The sequence below is a fragment of the Pangasianodon hypophthalmus genome, chromosome 6 (assembly GCF_027358585.1).
Source record: "Pangasianodon hypophthalmus isolate fPanHyp1 chromosome 6, fPanHyp1.pri, whole genome shotgun sequence".
Lineage (NCBI taxonomy): Eukaryota > Metazoa > Chordata > Actinopteri > Siluriformes > Pangasiidae > Pangasianodon > Pangasianodon hypophthalmus.
The window spans coordinates 21,107,298-21,134,389 of NC_069715.1; the positions used below are offsets into that span (position 1 = coordinate 21,107,298).

Below are 27,092 nucleotides of genomic sequence, written 5' to 3' on the forward strand. Positions count from 1 at the left end.
CTGATCCTGCTGTACCATAGAAAGTGTAGCGTAACAGTGCATCAGTGTGGGTTGGCAGCTGTACTGCTCAAGATCTCAAGCTTCTACAAAACAGCATCACTGGCATTACCTTCCCACAACTCCATGTTTCTTTCAATCATCTCACACTCCATCTCATACATTTTCCCCTCTCAACTCTGGAAAATGCTTCTGATGCATCATCCCAGCTAAGAGATTCTAAATACTTTTGGTTTTTTAAATATTAATTCTGTGATGTTTTCTGGATATACTGAAAAGATTTTAGGTAATGTTTATACTGTAAATGTTCCTTCAGTGTTACTTCAACGTTTTAGTTAATGTTAATACCAATGCTTTTATAATGTTCCATAAAGTTTTTGACTAACTGGGAATGAAGGTGTTGGGCCACCACAAGCTGACATAACAGCTTCAATGTTATATGCAAGTATGAAGGCAAACACCAATGCGACTGCCCACACACAACACCCTCATGTGTTCGACAGATACACAGATGCAGAAGTATAAACCAGGCCTAAGGGGACAAGTGGACCCTCACTGAAGGGGTCAAGCATTCTGGCCTGTACTGTTCTTTTCATGTAGCCACGCATATACTCACCCACGTGTTGAGAATACATCACGTAATACTAATGCATGAGCATCATAGTTATCGAATGTGTGCTTTCGACCAGTTTCTAACTCTATTTGCTGATTTCCTACTAAATGAAAAAATAAGATCTTTAAACAAAATACTAATTTTAATAATAATTATTATTATTTTCTTAAAAGATCTTATTTTTTCATTTAGTACTGCCCATCAGAAGCTGCATAATATATTTACATGTTTCCCAGAAGACAAAATAATAACAGCTTACACCGATCATCCTGTTCAAAAGTTTACATCTTGAGCATCAGTGAATGTTTTGTACCTTTTGTAATAGTTGTGTATGAGTCCATCAGTTGTCCTAAGTGTGAAAAGATGGATCTCAACATATAGCCACTGTTGGAAAGGAGAGGAAAAGCAAAGATTATGCAGGACCTGGAGGATTTTTCTGAAGAAAAGTGGACAAAAATAGGACTCATTAACGACTATTACAAAACATAAAAACAGTCATTGGTCATCCAGGTAACAACACACTGTATTAAGACTCAAGCATATGTAAACTTTTGAACTGGTTCATGTGAGTAAATTCAGTTATTATTTTGTCTTGTGGACTATGTGTAAACATCTGTTATGTGAATTCGCTTATTCAGGGCAGGACTATACAAAAAACCCAAATGCAATTTTTATAATTCCTCTAATTTTTTTTTAATTATTAACATTTTGCAGATTCGTATGTAAACGTATGACTCCAACTGTAAATTTATGTAACTTTAGTCACTGTTCCTAATAAAACACTCAACAGTCTTTGTGACTTAAGCTTCCTCTCTTATTTTTGCATCATTCTAATGACACTATTTTTCTTGTTTTTGTTTGTATTATATTACCTTGCATTCAATTTACGAAATTCTGATCTCCAGGCTCCATGATAAAATTGACTAGTCCTGATTAAAACTCTAAAGCTTCCTCACCGTGACAGTGCATTAAACCTCACAGCAACATGTGATTCTGTACTTACTTCCTCCTGCGAAGGTCTGAAAGAAAAAAAAAAACAGTTCGTACAGACAAAGAACATGTAAAGTTGTGGCAGGATGAGCCAATAACAAACCTCTAGATCACAGTGACATCACTGGAAAGACAGAGAGCTCAGCTGTTTCTGTACCAAAAGCAGCAGATAGATAGATAGATAGATAGATAGATAGATAGATAGATAGATAGATAGATAGATAGATAGATAGATAGATAGATAGATAGATAGATAGATAGATAGATAGATAGATAGATAGATAGATAGAGGGGAGTTTAAGGTTTAAGCTGGTAGTCAGTGGAAAAACCCTCTTCATTTCAGATTTCAAAAACATCTGTCAGGGAAATAAACAAATGAACGAGAATATTAAGGGAACAAGAAAGTTTTCATTATTACAGATACTTTGTAGAATTCACTTCTTACAGTGTCAAATTAATGTTAATTTTTAAAATTTATGTTAAGTAAGAGCAATAAAAGACTTTTTCAGAAAACGAATGCAAATAATCAGACATACGATAACTTTATACTTACAATTTATTTACAATATTGAGTAATACAATTATGAAATAACAAGCTATACTAGTTGTGTAAAACTGTTATGGACTCAGTTACTGACCAGTACTGCAGACCCCAGCACTCTGCAATTCTGACTGGCGCTGACATGTTTAAGGTTGAGGTGTTAGTCATGTTGATTACTTTTTCAATGAATGGAGGTTAGTTATGAGGTTCAGCCCTTGTGAGAGATCTCCCAATCAATGTTATATTTTTTCTATGCAAAACCGAACCACCCACACACTTATTTACCCGTCGAGATGCTGTTCATCCAGGTGGGACCCAAAATGATGTATTAAAAGCCCTGTTGTCCAATGAGCATTAATATTTGCTTGCCTTAAAACAGATTTTAGGTTACTTAAATCTGCCATAGAAGTCCAAATGCTTAACTGGAGTTCTACAGGTGGTGTGTCACGGGCTTCAAATGAGATTTTTCAACAATTTGCATTAAAGATACAATAGCCATTTTTACTTCCTTTTACAAATAACCTGGAAAAATATGTAGAACATGATTTAAAAAAATATATTGTTCAGGACAAGTCTATTATGTGGCTGAGAAAATCTGTTCAGAAAGCAGGAGTCCAGAGTGCTTGTTTGTGTTTACACTGGCCTCTTGTGTTTACACTGGCCTCTAGACACTCCTCAACAACCTTTCACTCTGCCCAAATCTCAGTGTGAAATTGGTAAGCAACCAGCACAGCCAGATAATTCTCCTATGAGCTGAAAATGAGTCTGCTTTGAAAAAACTTAACACCAAGAAACACAATAAAACTGGCATCACTTTTGGTGAATTGGATGAAGCTGGACATGTAATCAGCAATATCTGCATGGCCAAATCAGGAAGAAATATTTTTTCAATACAAAGAAAACGAACTTCGATTGAGTGTGCGAAAAGCCTCATAAATCATTAAATCAAACCTTGCATGTTTATAGTGTTATAACTCAGCTTTCAAGCAGTTGAATGTCCAAGTTATGTCAAGAATGGAAAAATTATGTCATGACTGTCCTTGCTAATGCTAACTCTAGCTAGCATGCTAACTCTGTGTTCTGGGGGCAGAGCTTTGTGTACATGGGTGGAATCAAGTAGTAAAACGAATCATTCAAATCTGACTCAACTCCACCTACTTAACTGTTAGAAACCCAATTTTGCCAAATTTTGAATCAAAAAAGTTGCCTAATGCACCTTTAAATGAGCAAACTGTGTGATACTGCAGTAAGATATTTGATAGTTTAATTCGTCAAAATACTGAATTTCACCAGAAGTGATGAATAATAGAGACACATTTCTACATTTAATATAGAAACCTTTCACTGTCACATTTTAATAAGATTTTAGGGGAAGCTGGGCTTCCCATGTAATTTTAAAGCAATCGCCTGCGGCATACATACATACATACATTGAGTAAACCACTGACAGGTGAAGTGAATAACACTGATTATCTCATTACAATGGCACCTGTCAAGGGGTGGGATATATTAGGCAGCAAGTGAACAGTCAGTTCTCAAAGTTGCTCTTTCAGCAGGATAATGTGCCCTGCCACACTGCAAAAATTGTTCAGGAATAGTTTGAGGAGCATGACAAAGAGTTCAAGGTATTGATTTGGCCTCCCCCAAATCTCAATCTGATCGAGCATCTGTGGGATGTGCTGGACAAACAAATCCAATCCATGGAGGCCCGACCTCGCAACTTCCAGGACTTAGAGGATCTGCTGCTAACGTCTTGGTGTCAGATACCACAGCACACCTTCAGAGGTTTAACATTTAAGCTAGACAGAGCACAGCTGTGCTTTAGATCTGATTACACCTTTGTGTCATGGATTAAATTGACTGAGAGAAATAAAGATTGAAAAATAACAACTCCATGATGCACTGAGTCTATTCAATCCAGTGGATGTTAATTCAACACTGACAACTTATTCACATAAAATTTTGAGAAAAGGGGGGACTCTTGGGGATGGGTGGTTGGCCACAGTGGTTTAGTGGTCAGCAGTGTTGCCTCATACCTCTGCGGTTGGTGGCTTGAATCCAGCCTCTGCTCAGTGTGTGCAGAGTTTGCATGTTCTCCCTGTGCTTCAGAGTTTCCTCTGGGTACTCTGGTTTCCTCCCCAGTCCAAAAACATGATTGTAGGCTGATTGGCATTTCCAAATTGTCTGTAGTGTGTGAATAAGTGTGTGATTGTGTGCTATGATGGGTTGGCACCCTATAAAGGGTGTCCCCTAACTTGTGTCCCAAGTCCCCTGGGATAGGCTCCAGGCTCCCCCATGACCCTGTGTAGGATAAAACAGTATGGAAAATGGATGGATGGAGGAACTCATGTGAAAACACATTTTAACTGTGTCAAAATGTAGTATAGTTCCTGTATTTTTTTTTATATTAAACACTATAATAGTTTGACACTGTGTTATTAAAGATGGAAGTGAAGATCCTTTTGCTGTGGTGAACTTTTAAACCTTGATGTGGCATTAAGAGTCACTTGACTGATTCGAGTTAAGTGAATCAGATTGGAGGATTTGATTCGTTGATGTTATTAACCACTTGTGACGAGAAAGCAAACAGTTTTTTTTGTTTTTTTTTTTTTTAATCACACAAGAATTATTAAAATTTTCAAATGTGGAGATACACTACACATGACCTCGGATTAAAAAAAATATCTTATTGGGAGCCGATTCGTTCCGAGTCGCTTAAAAAAAACATGACACACTCCAATCTGGCAACCCTGTTGCTTAGTTTCACATCAAGGCGAGAGATCAAAAGTGTGCGTGTGCATGTATAAAGAAGAAGAAGAAGCAGAAGAAGCAGAAGTAGGAGGCTGGATAAGCTTTGTGTGTATCCTCTGAGCGTCATTTTGCCATTATGTCCACTTCATCCAGGTCGTGTTTTGTGGTGCTGGCTCTGGTGTGTGTGTATGTGGCGTATCTGGTGCTCGGAGGTTTTGTGTTTTCGGCACTGGAGAAGCCGCTGGAGGAGAAAGTTCAGGCCGAGCTGAATCTTCTCAAACAGCAGCTTATCAGTAACATGAGCTGCGTTAACATCTCCACACTGGAGCAGCTCTTACAGATACTCCTCAACGCGAACAAATACGGAGTGTCACTAGAGCAAAACTCCTCCGACAACTCCAACTGGGACCTGGCGTCCGCGTTGTTTTTCTCCAACACTCTGGTCACCACCATCGGTGAGTCTGGTTCAGGTTCAACTTCCTCATCTACAGTCTTACAAATAACAAATAACAGGAAAAAAAAACCGCGCCTCTGATGACAATTTAATGGGGTTGTGTTCTTATAAAGAGCTTAGGCGATAAAGCCAGGTTAAAGGAGACCTCTTGTATTTTTACACACCACTTGAACAGGGCTTTAAAGGAGTCTTCCGGCCCGGGCCAGGAAGAAAAGTACACAGATTTGGCCACAAAGACATGTTTGGAGTCTGAAGATTTATTTTTGGGCTAGAATTAGGACAGAATGTATGTATGTGTGTGTATATATGTGTATATATATATATATATATATATATATATATATATATATATATATATATATATATATATATATATATATATATATATATAATGTATATACACACACACTCCTAGGCAAAGAAAAAAAAGGGAGGAGGGGGGCAAGTCCAAAATGGCAAAATATTAAACTTTTATGGTCTTAACAACAAATCACTGGTCAGAAACTTATCCAGAATTAAACAGATAGATAAAGGAAGTTAGTATGGCATAACTTTTCCCTTTAAATGTGTAAGCCTTGTGGTCCTTGATGGGCTGCATCAGGTGTGGCAGATAACCAAATAATGATAATGTTTTTAAGAAAAAAAAACATCCCAGAAGATATTTTTGGAAAATTTTTGTACCCTCAGACATGTTAGTTTGAATTTTACATCAAACATTTGAATCATTATCATGATTTTACCTTTGCGTACAAGAAAGTGAGTATAAGTGAGTTTTGCAGCAAAAGTAAACGAGTAAATGGTGGCACAGGAGCTCTCAGGAGTGCATGTGTTTCCTTCTGGCTAATTTTCTGACCAATGATTTGTTAAGACCATTAAAAGCTTAATATTTGACATTTTGGGCTTGGCCCATTTACATACATATATATGTATATATGTATATGTACACAAGCCAGGGGCAGCAGTGGCAAGAAAAAACTCCCTGAGACAACATGACAAAGAACCCTTGACAGGACCCAAATGAGAACCCATGCTCTTCTGGGTGGCATCGAATAGTGGGATTATAAATCATTACTCTTCTAAAAGCATCACTGTACACTATAAATTCAAATACTGTGTTGAAAGGATGTTCAGAATGAGCATCATACTTTATGATTACAGTGCCAATTCTTTGATACAAGCCTACAGTATTCAGGTGAGATTATCTACTAAAGCAAGGGTGAGGTTTGGGCATAAATGATCTATAAAGAGTTTTTGGGATGTGCAGATCTTTAGGGTATACATGAGGGACTTTCTACAACAAAGGGGACACAGAAGGGATCTGAACTGTTTGTTGCAGGAGCACTGGCACCCCTAGACTCTTCCTGGAACTGCCACTGCGTTTACATTGCACGCTTGCTCTGTAATACTGGAATGTGTCAAAAACCACAAAATTAGGTCTGAGATATTAAACAAAGTGGTTTCAGGTAAGTGTGTGGTGTAGTCATGCAGGTTGCTAAATTGGTGGTTGTTTGCTTCTTTCAGCTCTCAAGCAAAACAGCTGAAGGCAGAATCGAGACACCACACGTCTTGTCTGATCGATTACTACTGAGTGGAAGATTTGTGTAGGCCTTCACTTCCCCTGAACAGTTCCTGCAGTATGGAGATTGATGCTAATGTATTTTATTGTTTCCTTGCTTAAAAATCACTAGTTTGTTGCAAAATGTGTCCGTGCAGATCATGTCAAGTCAGATTTATGCTTGGGTGAACCCTAAAGCCCAACACACACACACACACACATTATTTACAGGATACACAAAGCATACCGGTAAGAGACCTGACTTATTATTTATGATTCAATGAATCAAGAAATCACAAATACTCACAGATATTGAACAAGTTTGTATGTGTGTTATTGAATATACAAGGCATGTAGCATTAGAAAGGCAAGCCACAGTTGAATGTTTACAGTGCTTGTAGAGCTCATGTGTTTGAGACTCCACCAGCAACTTCCTTCTGGACTGTTTAGTTAGCAGTTTTCACTGTGTGTGTGTGTGTACTCTTGTGTGTGTTTAAGTGCCCTTGTCAGACTTTGTAAGCTTTAGGTGGAGTTCAGTGTAATTATATTTTCATTCTGACTTCAGATGCTTCTCTTTTGTTTACTCTGCATTAAGTCACACTTTCTGAAATGTACACAGACCTTTAGAAGTTAAACAGTTAACTCTATAAACAATTAAATGAAGGCTTCTTCTCTTAGCAGAAGAATCTTGAAACTTATAAAGTGTATCCTACATGATTAAATACTTTCAGGGGATTTAACTCAAGTGAAAAATCTTAGCTCAAGTGTGAAAATTGTCAGTGCAGCTCTTTTGCTGCATTCATCTAAGAGGCAGGAAGCCAAACATTTCACAGGAAATTGTAAGATGACCCAGAAAAAGCCATCAGATGTCACTACAGCATTCAGGAAAATTCTGAAAAAGAGCCACAGATGATGAAAAATCAGGTTTTGCCAGTAGTATACTTTCACCAAAACTGTGGAAATGATTTTATGTAGGCTGCTTTCTATCTTTGCCTTGACTTGCCTTTGCCTGCAAATCATGTTTGCTAAGTAGCCAACGTATCAGTAAATGCGAAAAGTCTCCCAAAAGATGTGTAAAACCTTGTTCCAGGTTTTGAATAGATATATGCCATAGCAAAATGGACAGAAGCCTAATAAATTCAGTTTGTAATCAGATACCAGCTATCAAAATATCTGCAATTCACCAGCCAACACAAACAACCTAACAAAAAAGACATTAATAATAAGAAATGTAATCAACAGAACAGAGTTAACTGAATACATTGGTGATTACTTTTTCTACCGATGTTGGCGTGAAGAGGCTCGAGTTTAAATGCTGTGAGTGACTTTTACTGTGAGAGACAGAGACTGATGTGGATGATGCTGATAATCATTTCCCTTTATAAACTTGAGTTCTTTAAAATTTGGCTTTGGTGTTTTCCCATATGTAGGTCGGTTATAAAAATAGGCAGCCACCTTCCTGTGAAAGAGGAATGTAGTTTTTAAAATTTTCCTCTTTCACTTAAGGTGGTAAGCAGGGTTGAAAATGCTAAAACGTTACTAGTGGTTGAGATACATGCAAAAGAGAGACATATTTCAGTTCAGGAAGCCTGTAGTTTTCAGAACGAGGATGAAATGTCAAAATTTGGTTTCACAGGCTGCTGCACAAATCTGAATATCTTGTTGAGGGTAAACGAGTAGCTGCTTTTGTGCCTTTCCCGCTGTCTGGTGACGTTTTCTGTTAAACTCCTACATCAAACCTTTTATTTAAAAAAACTTTTATTAGATCATAAAAGAAAAATATCTTTAAAACACTAACATTTGATAAAGAAATGTTAACAAGCTTGTTATATCTCACAGGATGTTTTTGTTTTTGGATTCTCTTTGTTCTTTCTGATTATGTTAAAATGGCCGATTTTATGTCTAAAAGTATAGTGATGCTAAAAATTTTACTCTGCTAATATTCTGTACAGCTTTCTGCTCGACTCTACAAAACAGTGGAGAATTATCTCATTTAGATCTTTGGAAAAGAGAAGCAAAACTTGTTTTATTGAAGCCTCGTGCATAGAGATGTTATCCTTTCAGGTTCCCATTTTCCAACTCCCAGTAAAATGTACCTTCAAATCTGCCTGCGTGCCTGGGGTCCAAAAGTCATGTATAGTCAACAAGAGAGAACTTTCCCTAGCAAACCATAGCAACGGCAAAGCCTGAACATATAGGGATTTAAAAAATGAATTAAAACTCATAATATTCTAGATATTTAGGATTTTATTAGCTAATTTTATAAACATTAAAAACTCCTATTGATTAGGGCATTTGGGTCTCAGTTTCAATGAGAATTGTCTTTACCGAACATGAAATTTTTTATATAGTTAGCTCCAAAATTATTGGCATTCTTGGTAAAAAATAGGTTTTAAAAAAAGATTATGGGAAAAAAATGTTTTTTGTAGTTAATTTGCTTAATCTTGCACTGAACCTATGAGAGAAATTGAACCGTTCATTGAAATCAGTTTATTCTAAGGAAGTTTTATTCTGGTGTGTTTTCTCTAGGTTATGGCCACACCACTCCGCTGTCTGATGTGGGGAAAGCGTTCGCCATTGTGTATGCCTTATTCGGCGTCCCCTTCACCATGCTGGTGCTGACGGCATGTGTGCAGCGCCTCATGGTGCCGCTGAACCTACGGCCGGTGGCGTCATGGCGTCGGCGGTTCGGCTGGCATCCTCACACTGCCAGCACCATCCACTTTGTCCTCCTGCTCCTGGTGGTCATTGTGTTGTTCTTTTTGGTGCCAGCTACTGTTTTCAGCATCATTGAGGACTCGTGGTCATTTCTGGAGGCTTTTTATTTCTGCTTCATCTCCCTTTGCACCATCGGGTTAGGCGACTTTGTCCCAGGAGAGCAGCCCAATCAGAAACTCCGACCACTCTACAAGATCTCTGTTATGGGTAAGTGAATTATTGCAATGATAGTATGGCATACTGCCATAGTGAGTGTGTGCTCTGGTCTCCTCTAGAGTAGCTTCTCTGCGTTATAAATCATAAGAAGTTCTTACTACTCCATCTCAGGGGCAGAGGTAAGGGGTGGCTTGGGCTGGCCGTGGTCACCCTGAAATATCATTGGCCACCCAGCGCATTTTTGTTTAATTCACCCACTTTATACATTTGTTTACACTTGTGCACAAGACAATTTTTGATGTTTTTTGTGTTTGTATTATCCTCCAAAAAATTATGTCAAAGTTAATGATTTTGGTGAGCTTCGAAAAACTCATCGAAAACTCCAAAACTCCTAACTCTAACTGATTAATAAGACAATCACTACTGATTACTAAGCACTTTTGAACCATTTTATTCAAACAGATGCAGCATTTGTGCTGCTGCTGCAGGCTGCACGGTCATGCTTTGTTAATCAGTGTTCCTTTTAAACTAGAATGGGGAAGTAGCAGTGGACTGTACACCAAGCCATAAACGCATCTTCATTAGTGATGGCATCATTTGCAAGTTGTTTGCTTTGCCAGTGAGACACCACTGTTAATCAGTATGCAATCTGATACACCCACACAGTTCTGATCAGGTAGAAAAGGGGAGTTTCCATAGCTATTAGTACACAGGAATATACTGTGATCTCCAGAATTATTGGCACCCTTCATAAAAACGACTGTTTCTCCACTCAAACAATAAGAGAAACTACTCTTCTTTATTCTTTGCAGTGATTGTATATATGGGTGATGTCATAATAGGGGTAAAAATGTGAAGCCAAAATGTTTCTGAGGCCATCTAGTGGCTGGCTGCAGTAAAATTTTTAACCCTGCCCATTCCCAGACAAGTGAATGGAGAAGGAGCTAAATATTTACATTACATAAGTTACATCTCCACAGATTATTTTCATATGAATAGTGTTCTGTCATTTTACAAGCTCAGCTGACCTTGATATCTCATCAAGGTCTAATATTTTTCTGTATAATTAATGCAGATTATATGAGTTTTGATAAATAAAAGGGTGTAGTTGATGAGGTGATTGGCAGTTATGCCAATTGTTAAATGACAGATCTTTAATACCATAAAGAATTTTCTAACATTTGAAACCATTTTGCTAGGGGCGTTAAATTTTGAATTAGGTAATGTCTATTGTATGTTGTTACATTAGCTAACTAGTTTATATAGGTTTTTCCTGTAGGCTGTTCTGGATGTGAGCTGCTTTGTACTTTATGCACTTTGCTTTTTACTAATCAAAAATTAATGACAAAAATGCCAACGCTGAGGCAAACTCTGCTATAAGCCACTCTCATCACATGGTTTGTGATGAGTCTAGGACCTGTGGAAGCTAGGTATTGTAGTCTGTGGTAATGTTTGATTTCTGAAGGGATTGGTAGCCTGCAAGTGATAGCTCATGTTGTGAGGGGTGAGATGGCCACAGCAGCTGTGCACATATACTACCTCTGACAGATCCTTATGTTATATTATGCAGAAGAGGCTACATTATTCATTTTCATTCAGGCAGCAAATGAAACAACATACAATATCACGTGTTTGTCTTGAAACTTCAAATACAACACAAAAGAGCACAATGACTGATTAGGATTCTGAAAGGGCTTTTTCAAAATCCTAAAACTCTTGCATATATATATATATATATATAATGTATGTATGTATGTATGAATTACAATAATTCAAATATTTGAACAGCCCTGTACCCATAAATTTTAATATAAATGAATTATGCCAAACATGGTAACTTTTATGTTCAAACACATTCTGAGTAATTTTAATTAAGTTTTCAAAGGAGAAGTGATGGGTGGACGGTCACACCGCATGATATTTTTAACTTTAAAAGTAAAAAAAATGACCTAAGACTGAAAAGCAAAAAAAAGTTAAAAGTTGTTCTATATATTTTAGAGGTACTAAATATACATGGTACTTTTAAAAACAATTTAATTTTTTTTTAATAAAATATATACATGGACAAAATAAGAAGACGTCACATCATTGACCCGTATGTGTGTTTGTACATTGTCTGGGCGCACATTCATGAAGGCTTTTTTTAATATTTGTCTTTCAGGTGTTGGCTAATAGTATTAAATTACCAGCTTTAGCACTAGGAGTATTTCAGAGAGGTTTTTAAAGTGAACTTTATTGATGTTATAAATATTTCTAAATTTCCAGTGATTAATAAACAGTAGAATAGATAGAAGGTGTGGTGTGGTCAGTCCTGAAAAATATTTGAAAATTCAAACAGAAATAGTAGATTAATGTCATGTACTATTATTTAAACACAAACCAAAATACAATGCAATGTATTGCAGTGCATCAAACTATAGCATTCTGCCCATTCAGATTAGCTCATTATGATTTTATAATTTAGATTAACTGGCATTATGACTTGCTTTGCTATGACCCAGTCAAAATCCCCTGCTCCAACCCAAAAGCTAGGATTTAAGAAGACTTCCTGATAGTGATAGTGTTTATACCTATGCTTAGTGTTAAAGATCTAATTGTTTATTTTGAGAATAAAGCACATTTGTTGTACAGTGTGTAAAACTGGCACACAGCCCAGCACAGCAAAAAGAGGAGGCCAGGCTTAAGGATCTTGACCCATTTAGGCTTATACTGGTTTATTGAATGACCTTTACTGCAGCTGTTCTTAGATTTCAGTAAGTTTGCAAATCTAACTCATTTTCTTATTGTATTTTCCTTTGGCCCAAAAAAAGGTTACTTTCTATTGAATTTCTTTTATATTTTCAGTTTATAAAAGTGAACCTGCTTTGGACCAGGGACTGTAAAGGGTTCAGGCCTTACACTGCACTACTTTGCTTCACATTTCACTGCTGATAATTAGTGTGTGTGTGTGTGTGTGTGTGTGAGTGTGTGAGAGAGAGAGAGAGAGAGAGAGAGAGAACTGTTGTTCTGTCTCTCTTTGAGGACTGAATCAACATTCACACTATCTATGTGAGAAATGACGCTCTGTCTCTAAATAGCCATGCCATAACTGCATTTCTCAAAGACTTCATGAAAACAAATGTTAGCAAACATTTATACAATATTACTACAGCTAATTTTTTTTTTGTTTGTTTAACGCAGCGTCATGTTAAGGTTAGAGATCTGCATGTCCGCTTGAGCTTCCTGGAGACATATTGCCTCAGGACCATTTGTTTACATTTTATAAACATTTTTTATGACCTAATATTATTACATTTTGTAAACAATCAGTACAAATATAGATTTTATCATCAAATCAATATCCGGTGATAGTAGAAAAGTGCGCAGTGACAGAATATCAAGGTTATTTTGTCATATTCCTCAGCCCTAATACAGCTGTAACATTATAAATTGTCTAATATTATGGGGGAATACTCTGGGCTTAGTTAAAGGGATTAACATATGTATATCTTAATGGAATATGTTGCAAATACTGATGATAAAAATATACACAGGATATACACTATATAGCCAAAAGTATGTGGATACCTGACCATCACACCCATATGTGCTTTTTGTACATCCCATTGCAGACTTATAATAATAGGTTTTTATAATAACCTCCACTCTTCTGAGAAGGCTTTCCACTAGATTTTGGAGCGTGGTTGTGGGAATTTGTGTTCATTCAGCCACAAGAACATTAGTGAAGTCAGGCACTGATGTTGGGCGTAGAGGTCTGGGGTGCAGTCAGTGTTCCAGTTCATCCCAAAGGTGTTCAGTGGGGTTGAGGTCAGGGCTCTGTGCAGACCACCCGAGTTCTTCTATACCAACCTTGGTAAATCATGTCTTTTCATGGAGCTCGCTTTGTGCACAGGGGCATTGTCATGCTGGAAAAGGTTTGGGCCCCTTAGTTCCACTGAAGGGAAATTATAATGCTACAGCACACAGACATTCTAGACAATTGTGTGCTTCCAACTTTGTGGCAACAGTTTGGGGAAGAACCACATATGGTTGTGATGGTCAGGTGTCCACAAACCTTTGGCCATATAGTGTATAGTTAAGTGACATGTACTTGATTTATTCGTGTTACTTTGTATGACCTGTCACTTTTGATCCATTCCATAAGTTGAAAGGGTTGATCGAGGGTTTAATAAACACATAATAAACATGGAAACACACGTTCATGTTGTGCAGATAAAATCTGAGAGACTTTTTGTCAGTTGTTGTTTTGGGGGATGGAACACTGAGTCCTTTTGATGAAGGACTGTGTTTTCTCTCTCTCTCTTTCTCTCTCTCTCTCACACACACACACAGAAAGATGAATATTAAAGTTAACTAAATTAAAGATCTTTTTTGTTGAGCATGGAACTGTGTTAAAGTTCAGTAGGCACAGTAAAATGTGATTTGGAACCCAGCTGGTCAGATGTTCAGTGATGGATAAACAGTACATTGTATTAGAGTGCAATGAAAGAAAAAGAGGAAGAAAATGAAGTTTTCTTTCTTCTTTTGGGTTTCTTATACTTGATTGCTGTCACAAGCTGAGGCTTTTCTCATTGATGTGTGAACTTCTGGGGATTTTAGGCAAAATGATCATGTGTCATCACTGAGGCCACAACCTCATGTGACCTTTAAACATATTTGAACTGCGGTGTAAATTTAACAGTACACCCTCTCGGGTGTGTGCGATGTCTATTTGTGGGTGTGTGTGAGATAATTTTGATGGTGTGCAGTTCCTCTTGCTTGGCTTTTTATTCTCAATAGCTGCTTCCTAATTTTATCCATTGGACTGGTGTGAGTGGCGTATTAAATCCTACCTCTAAAGAGGGTTAAAGTATTGTTGGGAAAACATGTGGGTCATGTATGGTATTTGTTTGTGTATTTGTGTTTGCGTGTGTGTTTTTGTGTAGCTGCATACACATGTAATGGTTTCAGCTGATTGTGCTATAGTAACATAACTGCTGCTTATATATTATATATTATCAAAGTGATCTGTAATACTAATGCTTATAACAGTGTCTTAATTTATAAATAAGAATATTTATATTATTATATAACACCTATTCACGTCAGGGCCTGACTGATATTTTGACACCACTTAAGGAGTTTACATAAAATCAGATAATCGACAATATCGGTCACAATTTTAAATGATCAATAATTAATAAAATCTGTAGTTTTAGTTACAGGCTTTCTGTGATACGAGTGTCTGTTTCTCAAACTCAGACAGCATAAAGGGCAGGGCAGTAAAGTGTCGACAACAAAGTCATCCAGCATCCAGTCTTGTAGTTTGTTTTGAGAGGTTTAAAACATACCGTTGCTCAAGTATGTTTGATACAGCATATATGTTTCCTGTCACCAGTGAGGCGCTCACAGAAGAGCTAAGATCATTAACCAGGGTTGCCAGGTTTTAACAAAATGTCCAGTCTGACTACATCTCAAAAAACACCCAAAAAATCTGGCCACTGGAAAAGAGAGACCCATTTTTCTTCATTTTCTCAGCTTTTGGTTGGGAAACGTCACACACATTTCTGATGTACATTATTCACTCTATTCACTCTCCCAAACTTATATATATATATATATATATATATATATATATATATATATATATATAATCTTAAAATGGAAATTGTTCTGTACATCAGAGATACACTTTGTGCACTTACAGTTTCCCTTTATTTGCAGAAATATATTAGATATACTCTCGATTACTTCCTATAAAACAAAATCTTGGGGGCCACGCAGTATTTTTTGATCACTAGGTACAATAAGTATGAAGCTAAACTGGGCAGTGAGCATGCTGTACAGGCAGTTCCTTGGTCTTTATGACAGCAGGACTGATCTAATCTGCTATTTTAACTGGGACACTTCCCAAAGTCAGAGATTTTATTGTGCAAGCATACAATTAGACACATGTGGAAAAATATTAAGTATTTAGTGTGATATTTAGTGTGAGCTCCCAAAAATTAAATACTAGTCCTAATTTAGATCACTAAAAGAAAGGGGAGTGAATGTTTATCAGTTATGCAGTTTTTAGACTTTTGTTTTTGAAATAATTCAGAGGACATCAAAATACTATATTTAACTTTATTTCTGAGAGTCATTTCAAAATGAGGAGAAGAAAAATATGCTGATTTGCTTAAATTTGATGTTGCAAGACAGTTAATCTTTTACAGGGGTGTGTGTGTATCGGGGTGGCATTACTGTATACTCATTAGTCTGTCTATCACCTTAACAGTGTACACACAATTCTAGAAATGTGGAGTCTGCAAACATTTTTTCCTGCACATACATTTGGCCAAAACTAAAACATCTAATGCCACATTATATCATAAATAAAATTATATACAAAATGTCAAATCTAGAGAGAATCAGTTCCCCCCCACTTGTGTTTTGTCCGAAGCAGTGAAAAGGAGGCTATGAACTCTGTTTAAAACTCTTAGACAGAGCTCACAAAGTACCGAATTTAGGGTGAAAATATAAACTGACCATTTAGAATGTGCAATTGTATGAATTCTTGTTCACGTTTCATTTTATTCTTTTGTTTTCTTTCAGTCTACCTGTTTTTAGGTTTAATGGCAATGTACTTTGTCCTCCGTTCTTTCCATAAACTGGCTGATGTTCAGGGATGGACAGCATTTTTCCATTTGCCCAGCTGCGACGACGAATGTGAAGAAGAGAAAGAAAACTCTGCTGAGGAACCTAACGAGTGTGAGACGGACACAAAGCCACTGGACCCAAGCGCTCGTGTCTCCTACAACTCCATTAGCAAATAGACACCTCCAGACTGACACTCTGTTCGCTGAGCAGCGGAGGATGAGGGAAGTGTAGATTCTGTGTGTGGGGGTCTTCACTTGTAATTTTGCAGACCAGTGCAATGGTAACGCATGTTACAATGGTAATTTTGCATTATTGATAAAGTTATAGGGGAACAACAAAGGACTGTTTCATCTGGTAAGGTTTTTCTTTACTAGATTTTCATGTTAACTGGACCAATTTTAGTTTTTTTTTTTCTTCTAGTAACCAAAACCAGCAATAAATTGTTGAAGTTTGTTTTTCTGCTATCTTGGACCACATTGGACAGGTACATTTTGGGTACATACCAATGTTTTTTGAAACCAGAACAAATTGAAATATCAGGCAGTCAGAGTGGATTTCTGCTTCCATGCGTTATATTTATATCCGAAATGTGGAGAATTTTTTACTTTCCCTCCTTTCTTCTCTTTATAATTTTTCAGGAGTGTGTGGTTTCTAGAATTTTTCTGAATGACCTTATGAACTATGAAAATCTAAAATGAAATCATTTTAGTTTTCCTACTTGTTGGCTGTTTGGACCACTTGTGCCTTACTCTAAGATTATAAATTTGGCTTCTTTTAGTATTATTTACAGAAATTTGTCACTTTCTTTCCAGTTCAGTCTTTGGCTCTTGGGTGCATTATGGGTGAACATATTATTTAAAGGTATTAGATAAAGGTGACGTTGGACATTTAACACAGTGCAATATCAGTCAGTCTGTATGGAGCTGTGCTTACACACGTTTGTATTTTTTAATTTTTTTTTAATCACATCACTTTTCCGGAGACATCTTCGATCTGAGGCCTACTGTTTCTGTAGGGCCTCTGTGTAAACTATGCAACAGTTAAATATAATAAAGATTAGAAATAATTTTATTTTGTATCACTACTTGTTTGGACCACTTGTGCCTTATTCTGGGTGTTCTGAGGTTTTACATTTGCAGTGACAATCTGTGAAACTTGATATTTATGTTATTTATATATGGCTGACCATTTTTTGCTTCTTATCAGCTAATAAAATTTGTTCATTTTTTCAGTATTTTATGGTTTTACTATTCAGATTTTGTCGCTGTACCCAACATTCAGTTTAGAGGAGGGTGCCTTTTTGGGTACTTAGAACTTGACCCATTAAAAGCTAAATTTTACATTTTAGGAAATTTCCTCTTCTGAGAAGGCTGTCATCTAACCCTTAAAACCTATATTCTTGTAATATTGTAATAACATAAACCATAATTAAAACATTATTTTGATATGGACATAATTAGTGCAGTATGGGTCTAAATATTTTTAAAATACCATTTGTTTTGATAAGTTGTGATAATAAAACTATACCATATCATGATCAATGGTTAATAATGGTTTACAATATAGTATAAGAGAGAAAGTTGTGTCTGGTAAACAGAATAACTGGATTGCCTTGTCCAAGAAGGACCCATGATGCTCCTTTAAATCTGTCCAAAAATGACCCTTAAAGACCTCTGTCCCTATGTTTCTCTCCAAATGATGTCATTTAGTCCCTTGTCAGTACCCAATAATGCAGCCTCCTGCTCAAATGAACACACTGATGACATTTAAAGTGTCTGTTAACAGTATTGTTGTTATTATTGTTATTATGCACCTGATCACATGATGTTGGCTGTTTGATACGCAGTATCAGTGACTCTTACATGTGAAATATGAAAGTTACACATTAATGATATTGACCTATATGACTAAAAACAATCAACATTTATAGTCAGAATAGTCCTAAATTAATGTAACTATGTGATTGAGAAAAACAAAAAGGGCTGAAGAAAAAGAGGGGAAGAAAGGATAAAAATAAACACATAAAACGGTTTACTTTGTTGTGTAAAAAAGATCATTGTGTCTGAAACATTCAATCATGTCATGTCTTTAGGGTCCAACCAGGAAGGGACTTTTTGAGACTTTTCTTTGTGAAGTTAGAGATACCAAAGAAAATGTTCATATAGGCAGAGCTCTGTGAGCCTCAGTCATACACACACGTCTCACATGAAATGTCCTGTGGTTTGACATCACAGTAGATTGTAAATGACTTAAAATGTTCATTATGTTTAAATTATAACAGCAAATTAATGATGAACTGTAAAAAAAAAAGTAAGTAAATGAACAATAGCTGGCATTTATGTGGTCATGTGTTTCTTTACTGGCTTGAATGTTATTTGTGGTCCTGCAGTAAACACAAAAAGACTGAAAGAAATTCAACAAAATACAAAGTTTCCTCTGTTAAAATGATTTCTCATGTCTAATGAGAGTAATCTAATACAAATTCAAGGAACACTTTTAGGGGAGTGGGGTCTTCTACTTCATTTAATCACCATTAAGACATACTGAATTTTTATACATACTAGTGTGTAGTATATAGACTGGGACAAAGCCTTGCATACGTCTTGAATGTATACTGCAACCTGCATTACATGTTCTTGCATTAGCACTTCCTTACCAGAGATGGCTTCAAATCCCAAAATCCTCATACTCTATTAGAGTCCTATTGTTGAAAATGGAATTTTAGATTTGCAGTGGGTGATAAAAAGATAAAATAATCATCACTGATTACACACCCAGAGTAAAACTCAGTGTAATCAGTGATGATTATAAAAGTATATCTTTTGTCTTTGAGTCATGGTTTAGAGTTTGTTCTATGACTTGGTGATATGCGTAAGCAAAGTCATATTCCTGCTGTCGGACTGCAGCTACACGTATGCACTGTGTTTGGATGGGTTTTCTCGAAGGAGATATTTCCACCCAGTATACAGATGGATATCTAGCATAGTTGATCTTATCATATTCCAGTGGTTCCCAAAGTATGAGGCTGCTGTAGTGGAGGAAAGCTAGATCTCAAATTATAAAAAAGGGAATGAAGGATGGAACGAAATGTAGAGGTAATGAAATGTTATTTAGGCACATTCACACACTACGGACAATTTGGAAATGCCAATCAGCCTACAGAGCATGTCTTCATACGGGGGGAGGAAACCGGAGGACCTGAAGGAAACCCCCGAAGCACAGGGAGAACATGCAAACTCTGCACACACAGGGCGGAGGCTGGATTCAAACCCCCATAACCCAGGGGGTGCAAGGCAACAGTTCTAACCACTTATATAATTAATTTTATATAAGAAAGGTGGGAATGGGAATGTGATAGTGGTTTTTGTTTGTTTTATTTGACAAACTTTAAAACATAATACAAAAAAGTCCAAAAAGACTAATTCATACCCATTCCAAAACTGTCCAGGATAAAATACACAAAAAAGCCATCGGCTTATTTCCATTGTGGTGGTTTGAGGGTGATGTGCTTTGAGGAGGCCTGAATATTTTTTTTTCAATTAGCAAAAGGAGACTTGACTGAAAAAGGTTGGGAACCACTGTCATATGCAAACAACCATGGTATAACGGCAAGGGCGCTTGAAAGATTCAAATTTGCCTCACTTGTTCCTGAATCAGATTATTCAGAGCAAGTCCTCAACCACAGATACACTGTATATGCACTCTAAAACAGGACAGTCATGATGGCAGTAGTATAGCATTAATGTTGAAGCTTTGGAAACTTATCTGTTTAAGCAGTGTACGTAGGAGGAGGTGAGAGAGCTGGACTAAAGTGCTGCTGCTCTTTCTCGCTGATCACTCTCTTTAGGTAGACATGAACTCCCACTGCTGCCACTATAAGTAGATAGTAATTAGATAAGTAGTTGAATGGTAAGTTGTTGAAACAAACAAAAAACACAAAACCAAAAAAGTCAATTCAGAATTTAATCATAAAATACATCTTTTGTATCACTGACCACATAATGACTATAAATATGTAATTTGTCATAAGTCATTCAAGTTGAATTTTTCCTTAATTCTTACAGTAATGAATTAACAGTGATGTATTAACCTAACACTTGTAACACTTTTGATTTTTGTCTACCTGGATTTGTATAAACACTAAGCAATAATTCACAAGTTCAGTGTTATAATGCAAATGATGAAACCAAGTTTTTATAAATAGGGGAAAAAATTAAACAAATAAACACATTTCAGGCATGCTAAACAGGAGACTATAGTGTTCTACTAACCGTTGGCTACATTAACCTCACAGCTTCAGTGCAAAACTAATGAAGCAAACTTCAAGCACCAAACATGTCTGGGATGGAAACTCTGGGTACACTTTTGGCTGACATATCACTTTAAAACAAAACAGCCAGTGAAGTGAATCAGTCACATGAGGTATTTACAAACACGATAGTCTTCAAAACCTATAAAAGGTGTAACAATTATATGGCTTTAAAAGATTTTAATTTTCTGTACTATGAACTTTGCCTGATATTAGTAAGGCATGTTCTCAGCAAGAGGCACCTTTAACGTGATTGCAGCATTACTTCATTCATCAATCTTTACTCTGATCCTGACCAAAGTTTTTGAGAGGTAGGAGGAAATGAGAACACCCACACAGAAAACTGCAGACAGTAACATGAGCTGAGGATTGAACCGGAGACCCTGGAGCTGCTCCACCCTGCCACCCTGTGGCATTACATGGCACTCAACCTTGTTGGCACTAGATACAGTGCACTAGATCAGGTGTAGAAGGCACTACTCGTCAGTATAGTTTATGGAGTTTACATACACATAAAGTAAGGACCTGTCCAGATAGTCATGTTGAACTGAGATTCTTAGGTAGTGCACACAATGAGAGTGCAACAGCCTCACTCACTTTTCAGTGTACCGTGTTATCCCGGTCAGGTTCACACTCCTCGGAACACTGGACGTGAGGTGGTATTAAACCCTGGATTAGATGCCAGTCCATTGCACACACTCATTCACACCTAGGAGCAATTTAACATGGCTAACCCACCTACTGGCATGTTTTTGGGAGGTGGGCCTGGAGCAAACCCATGCAGATACGGGGAGAACAATGTACAGAAACTCCCCATGGGCTCGATACCGAGACCTCGGAGCTGTGAGGCGGCAATGCTTCCCTCTGCGCCACCACGCTGCCTCAATTTTAACCTTTAAACTACAATTTCTTACGAGGATCAGTATTACCTTTTATATACTCAGCATTACTACAATCTTAAAAAACAGATAGAGGCTAGTATTTAATCATTCATCTCAAAGACAAAGACGAAGAGCTGGATGGGAACTACATATAACTGGAAACAGTGGCTCCCTATACATTCCTGGGGAAATAAAAATTGAAAGAGAAGTAAAATCTAGAAACCTTAAGCGTTCTCGCCTGTTCCTCCGGGGGTCTCTTAATGTAATTATTTACATTAATTACATTTCAAACATTAAATATTGTAAGTCGCTCTGGATAAGGGCGTCTGCCAAATGCCATAAATGTAAATGTAAATGTAAATATACTTTAAACAGTCCACTTATATGGGGAGGATCTGGTCATAGCACAATGAATAGAGTGTAGTTGTCTTACTTCATTCCCTATGTACTGCACACAGACTTGGCTCTCTACTTGAGACAGAGTGAACTACATAAATAGGGAGAGTATTACAGAGTCTAGTAGCTATTATTCATACACTATGTAGTGTACATATATATAAACTGCACATATGAATTGCAAATAGTTCCCTATTTGACATATGGCACACTAAATACAGCGAATGAGTCTCATTTCAGTCCACATGTAACAAACAATGAGGCCATTATTCTCACCACGTGTAAAATATTGCGTATTGGAATCATATAGGAGCAATGTCTTCCTATTGGAAGACACAGTCCACTAAACAGGAAGTAATAGGCATTCATACTCTATGTAGTACAAATTTATGGAGTAGGGAGCTGAATGCCAAATCACTCCTTACCTACATATGATGTGGAAGGTTTTTTTTTTTTTAATAAATTATGATTTTACAAACAGTGCACTCACAGAGCCACTATTTCAAACCTGTGTGGTATAAATACACAGACAGTTGAATGCCAAATCCATACTAGACATGCAGTGCACTACATGGAGTGTAAAAACCCTATTTCATTCCCTAAGCAGGGCACGCAGGGTAAATATTTCACAAATTCGTCGGCTGAAAGGTCAAAAGTATGATCAGCCAGCTCCCTTTCACATATAGAAGTATCAAAGTCCAATAACAAATCATCTAGAACACTGTCCTGCAGGTGATTAGATAAACTTTTGTTTGGACTCCTTTTGCAGGTCCTGTCCCCTGTGAGGTTTTCCACGGAGGCTAACGGTGACCGCTGAGGTGCAGATGATCCAGAGCTGCCATCAAGGGCTGTGTCTAGATTCTTCAAGATGGCGGTAATGGCGGTGGATAAAGACAGATCCTCCATGAAATCATCATCCATGTCTTCGAACCCGGAAGGCGTGCCAAGTTCCTGCCGGAAGCATGTTACTGGATGATGTGTTTGAATTTTTTTCATAGGGTTCTCAATTCCAGAAACGGTCTCCATGTGTGTTTTGGCCTGACGGAGTGTGTTAGTAATGAGGACAGAGCGCAGTAAGCTCGGCTCCATGAGGGCCTGATCGCGCTGGTACTTGTCTATGGAAATGTTCAGCACGGACTGCAACTGATTCTCCCACCCCGGGTCTCTGACATCATCATCACGGAGTTTCCGCTTCAGCCCTCGTGCCACCATTATACACCCTGTGAGGACAAAACACAGAGAAGAACTGATTTCACCACTCATGTAAAAATAAATAAATAAATAAATAAAAATGCATCTGAACCTTTTAATCTACCAATGTACAAGTTACACAGGAAGTTCCTCTCCTGAGGAATCATCACAAAAACATGTGTTATCAAAGGTGCAGGTTCCGCTGGGGGTGGGGGCATATCAGAACAATATTTGTGGGGCTATTTTGGGTGCCGGAATTTTCCAATGATGACAAACACTGCAAATTACAAAAAAAAAAAAAAAAGTATTCACAGTGTTTTGCCTGAAAAGGTCAACTTAGGGCAGGCCATCTAATTGTTTTTTCATGCTGGCTTAAAAGAAAAAAAAAAAAAGAAAAAAAAAAAGGAAAAAAAAAAGAAAAGGTTAGCTTTTACAGAAAGTCAAGAGACTGAGATTAAACTGGCATGATGTTACCGAACACTAGTAGTGGATGGGATGACTAAAAATGTATATCACAGTACAGTTTAAAGTGATCATGGGATCAGCCTATATAACAGCATGACATCCCTGTAATTTATGAGGACCATATTCATTGACTGATGTTTTTGGTAATGTCTTTGGTTCTCTCTTGAACAAACAACCGAACCAAACTGAACTTAGGTCTGTATAAAAATAATACTGCAATCTTGATTTATTTCTCAATACAATTCGACTGCATTGTATGTTATATGTGCTAACATGTTCTCCACATATAATGCAAACGAATGAAATCTGTTCTGTTCTTTAATCAGTAGAAAACCAACACATGAGCCAATCACAACACAGCAGGCAGCTCCAGTGCTGGGTATTCTTCCTGTTTCAGACTAAACATGAGTATCTTTTCAAACCACACTCTTTATAATAACTTGTAAATAAATGCATGTGTATCTGTTATTTGATGGATATAATCCCCAGTTTGCTCTAATAACTGGTGCTAAAGATGATTAAAATTGATTATTTAACCATATTACTTGCAGTAGCAACTACAGAATCATTCACTTTCCCATTAATTCAAATACATATTGAGTACGTTTTTATCTATAACACTTAATCACATGAATTTAATTACTGACTGAACAATGACAGAACTCAGGGACTTATGGTTACACATGCTCATGGAATACCTTTAATATCCCCATGTTATGTACATATCATCATAAAAATGAACAATATCAGACTTTCCCCTCACTCAGCCACATGCATCTGCATCACTGCTGTAAAGCACATACACATACAGTACCTTGTATCAGAGAAGCACGGATGGATCTGCTAGAGACAGAATCAGACTTCAGACCACGCTGGACCCTGGTGACGATAGACTATCACTCACAATTAGACCCAGCTTTCTGCTGGAATACAGCAGTGGTGGACTAACACCAGTCCTTTCTGAGTCACTTTTCCCCCCGAATTTGCTGCGAGTCATCAGCTCTCATTTTATAGTACATAAAATGTACACACAGAACAATGGAACAGCAATTACTCTTTAATATTTAATAATTATAGCTTACAAAACACTGATTGCATACTGCATATCATAGTGACAGTAGAATATATTTAGTTAATTATGTGCTCACTTAATTTGTTAACTTATTGCGTGAAATCCCTTCACATGGTTACATGTTGACATATGAGGTTATGAACACTACAGGCTTTCCTGAACTGAAATCTCTCTCTTTCACATGTATCTCAACTACAAAAATTCTAGCATTTTAAAATCTGGTTACCCCCCAAAAATGAGAAAATTTATAGATTTAAAGATGCAATAGGTTAAGTAGAATATAAAAATATGTCTATAAAAACTGTGTGTATTTTTATACCTACTATTATTCATAGCCTACAGCGGTTTCTGCAGCCAAGTTTGTTAAACTGCTTCCACGTTTACATAACACGATTTTGCAGAAACCCTGGGCAAGTTTTGAAAGTTAACAAAACACTTCCTCATCATTTTTGGGGAAATATATTCATGTTTTTTTAAAGTTGAGGCATCAAAGTATGTTAGTGGTGTGGAATTCGTTTGCCATCATTCAAACGCACGTTTGCCAAATAATGAATTTAGTTTTTTTTTTTTTCTGGCATCAGTGCTATATGGCTAGATATACACTATATGGTCAAAAGTTTGTAGACACCTGACCATCACACTCATATGTGGGCCACAAAGCTGGAAGCACACAATTGTATAGGCTATAGCCGTAGCATTACAATGGCCTTTCATTAGAACTAAGACAATGCCCCTGTCACAAAGCAAGGTCTATGAAGACATGGCGTGTTAACAAATTTGCAGTAAAGTATATATGTATATGTGTGTGTCTATCTGTTACAACCCTGCCCTGTCACATACTGACTTTTTGCATTTTCAGAAGGCGGGATACCTGAGACTGACATCCTCTAAGTAACCAAGCTGACTCATTTATACACGTCCTCAAGGAGGCATGATGCTTTAAGACAAGTTGCATCTTCAGATCATTTGTGTCAGTCAACAAAACACACATTCAGAATGTAAAATATATAAATCAGACTGAAAAGATTTCACATCCTATAAGATACTGTTTCAGTGTTTCAGGCCAGTGTCAGCTCCAGTATCCACACTCAGTATCGAATCGGGACACTCTTATTTCTTATTACTCCTCTGTTTATGGTTTTAAATTGTTTCATTGCAGTAAACACTCACATTTTCATTTTTAGCATCTCACTCACTCACTCACTCTCTCTCACACACACACACATTTTTTTTTTTTTGATGAACTCTAAGATACTTTCCTTTTTTTGCCCAGAAATCATATGGAATGCAAATGTTGTAAACCTCCCCCTGCTGGAAAAAAAAAAACAATAGAAACTAGAGACCCACAGAGACCATTAGAGTTTCCATTAAAACCAGTACAATTCCCATTACAACCATTAAAACCATTACAAATTCTATGAGGGTTTTTTCCCCAGCAGAGCCTGGTTTAAGGTCTTGTGTTTCTTTACTTAGCAATAGTGGTTTAGTGGCTTAATCTCAAATTGCTCCTTTGGACATATAGTGCATTGTATAGGATGTAGATTATTCATTATAAGAGCAGTTACATGAGTGTAGAGGCTCCCTACAGGACACACAGTGTGTGTGTGTGTGTGTGTGTGTGTGTGTGTGGCGCACAGAGTGTACCCTATGTAGTGTACCCTATGTAGTGTACCCTATGTAGGGAGGAGGGAATTGGGATGCGGCCACTCACTAACCAAGCTAATTATCCGTTTATAAATCCTGTAAAAGCAGACCAGTTTAATAAATAATCTCTTCTTATTAGCTCTATTAGCACATGAAACACGTTAACATAACACAGACGCTCTGTAAAAGCTGACATTAGCTAGCGTTAACTTACAGTTAGCCAGCTATTACCGCTACACTGCTGAAGTTAGCTTCGGGAAGTTAGCTTAGTTTGAAAACAAACGTTTATTACAGTCACTTACCTCAGTGTCGCGCGTGTGCTACAGAAATTCACCAAATCCGTTAAGCAGAAAAATCTCAGCTGCCACTTTTGTTGAAGTGTACGAGCGTAAGAAACAAACGAGTTATTATTTTTGTGCACTCGCATTCCGACAAATCCCGCCGCCCTTCGCTATGATTGGCTAGTGACGTTCCGCCTCTCTTTGCGCCTACTGGTTGTGACGGTATGATCACAGGGAGTTCCTCCATGGTACAGCCAATCCAATAGCAGGAGGCGGGGTTTGCCAGAAAACAGGTGGAATAAAAGAAAAAAAAGTAACGGGGGAAAAAAAACTGCAGTCTTCGCTGGAATTTTTGTCTTTCCCGCTTTTAAGCCAAGTCTCTCGAAGGTGACTCTGGGTAATGTAGTTTTTATATCACTTGTTTTGCCGTTTAAAGGCGAAGTTTCAAAAACAAATAGAC

At 37.2% G+C, this 27,092-nt stretch overlaps 2 protein-coding genes across 3 annotated transcripts; one reads left to right on the forward strand and one right to left on the reverse strand.

The window, feature by feature from the left end:
• The first annotated feature begins 4,882 nt into the window (after positions 1-4,882).
• kcnk6 (potassium channel, subfamily K, member 6) lies at positions 4,883-17,627 on the forward strand. The gene is made up of 3 exons (XM_026914458.3): positions 4,883-5,347; positions 9,431-9,826; positions 16,349-17,627. Exons 1-3 carry the CDS (start codon positions 5,029-5,031, stop codon positions 16,567-16,569), a joined length of 936 nt encoding a protein of 311 aa, XP_026770259.1. The 5' UTR covers positions 4,883-5,028; the 3' UTR covers positions 16,570-17,627.
• Positions 17,628-18,349: 722 nt separating this feature from the next.
• On the reverse strand, positions 18,350-27,015 carry sertad3 (SERTA domain containing 3). 2 transcript variants are annotated; one of them, XM_053234958.1, is made up of 3 exons: positions 26,654-27,015; positions 24,450-26,018; positions 18,350-23,199 (listed from the first exon to the last, which is right to left on the reverse strand). In XM_053234958.1, exon 3 carries the CDS (start codon positions 23,189-23,191, stop codon positions 22,547-22,549), a length of 645 nt encoding a protein of 214 aa, XP_053090933.1. In that variant the 5' UTR covers positions 23,192-23,199; positions 24,450-26,018; positions 26,654-27,015; the 3' UTR covers positions 18,350-22,546. The 2 variants fall into 2 exon arrangements, with proteins under 2 accessions (XP_053090933.1, XP_026769293.1); XM_026913492.3 differs by lacking the exon at positions 24,450-26,018 and having other exon boundaries at positions 21,922-23,199.
• Between the last annotated feature and the right edge of the window lie 77 nt (positions 27,016-27,092).

What these genes read in the sequence shown, in the direction of transcription:
- kcnk6 (XM_026914458.3), top strand. Translation starts at nt 5,029, where the DNA reads ATGTCCACTTCATCCAGGTCGTGTTTTGTGGTGCTGGCTCTGGTGTGT. An exon ending in CACTCTGGTCACCACCATCG is followed by an intron (nt 5,348 to 9,430) that starts GTGAGTCTGGTT and finishes TGTTTTCTCTAG; the next exon opens with GTTATGGCCACACCACTCCG. An exon ending in CTACAAGATCTCTGTTATGG is followed by an intron (nt 9,827 to 16,348) that starts GTAAGTGAATTA and finishes GTTTTCTTTCAG; the next exon opens with TCTACCTGTTTTTAGGTTTA.
- sertad3 (XM_053234958.1), bottom strand. Translation starts at nt 23,191, where the DNA reads ATGGTGGCACGAGGGCTGAAGCGGAAACTCCGTGATGATGATGTCAGA.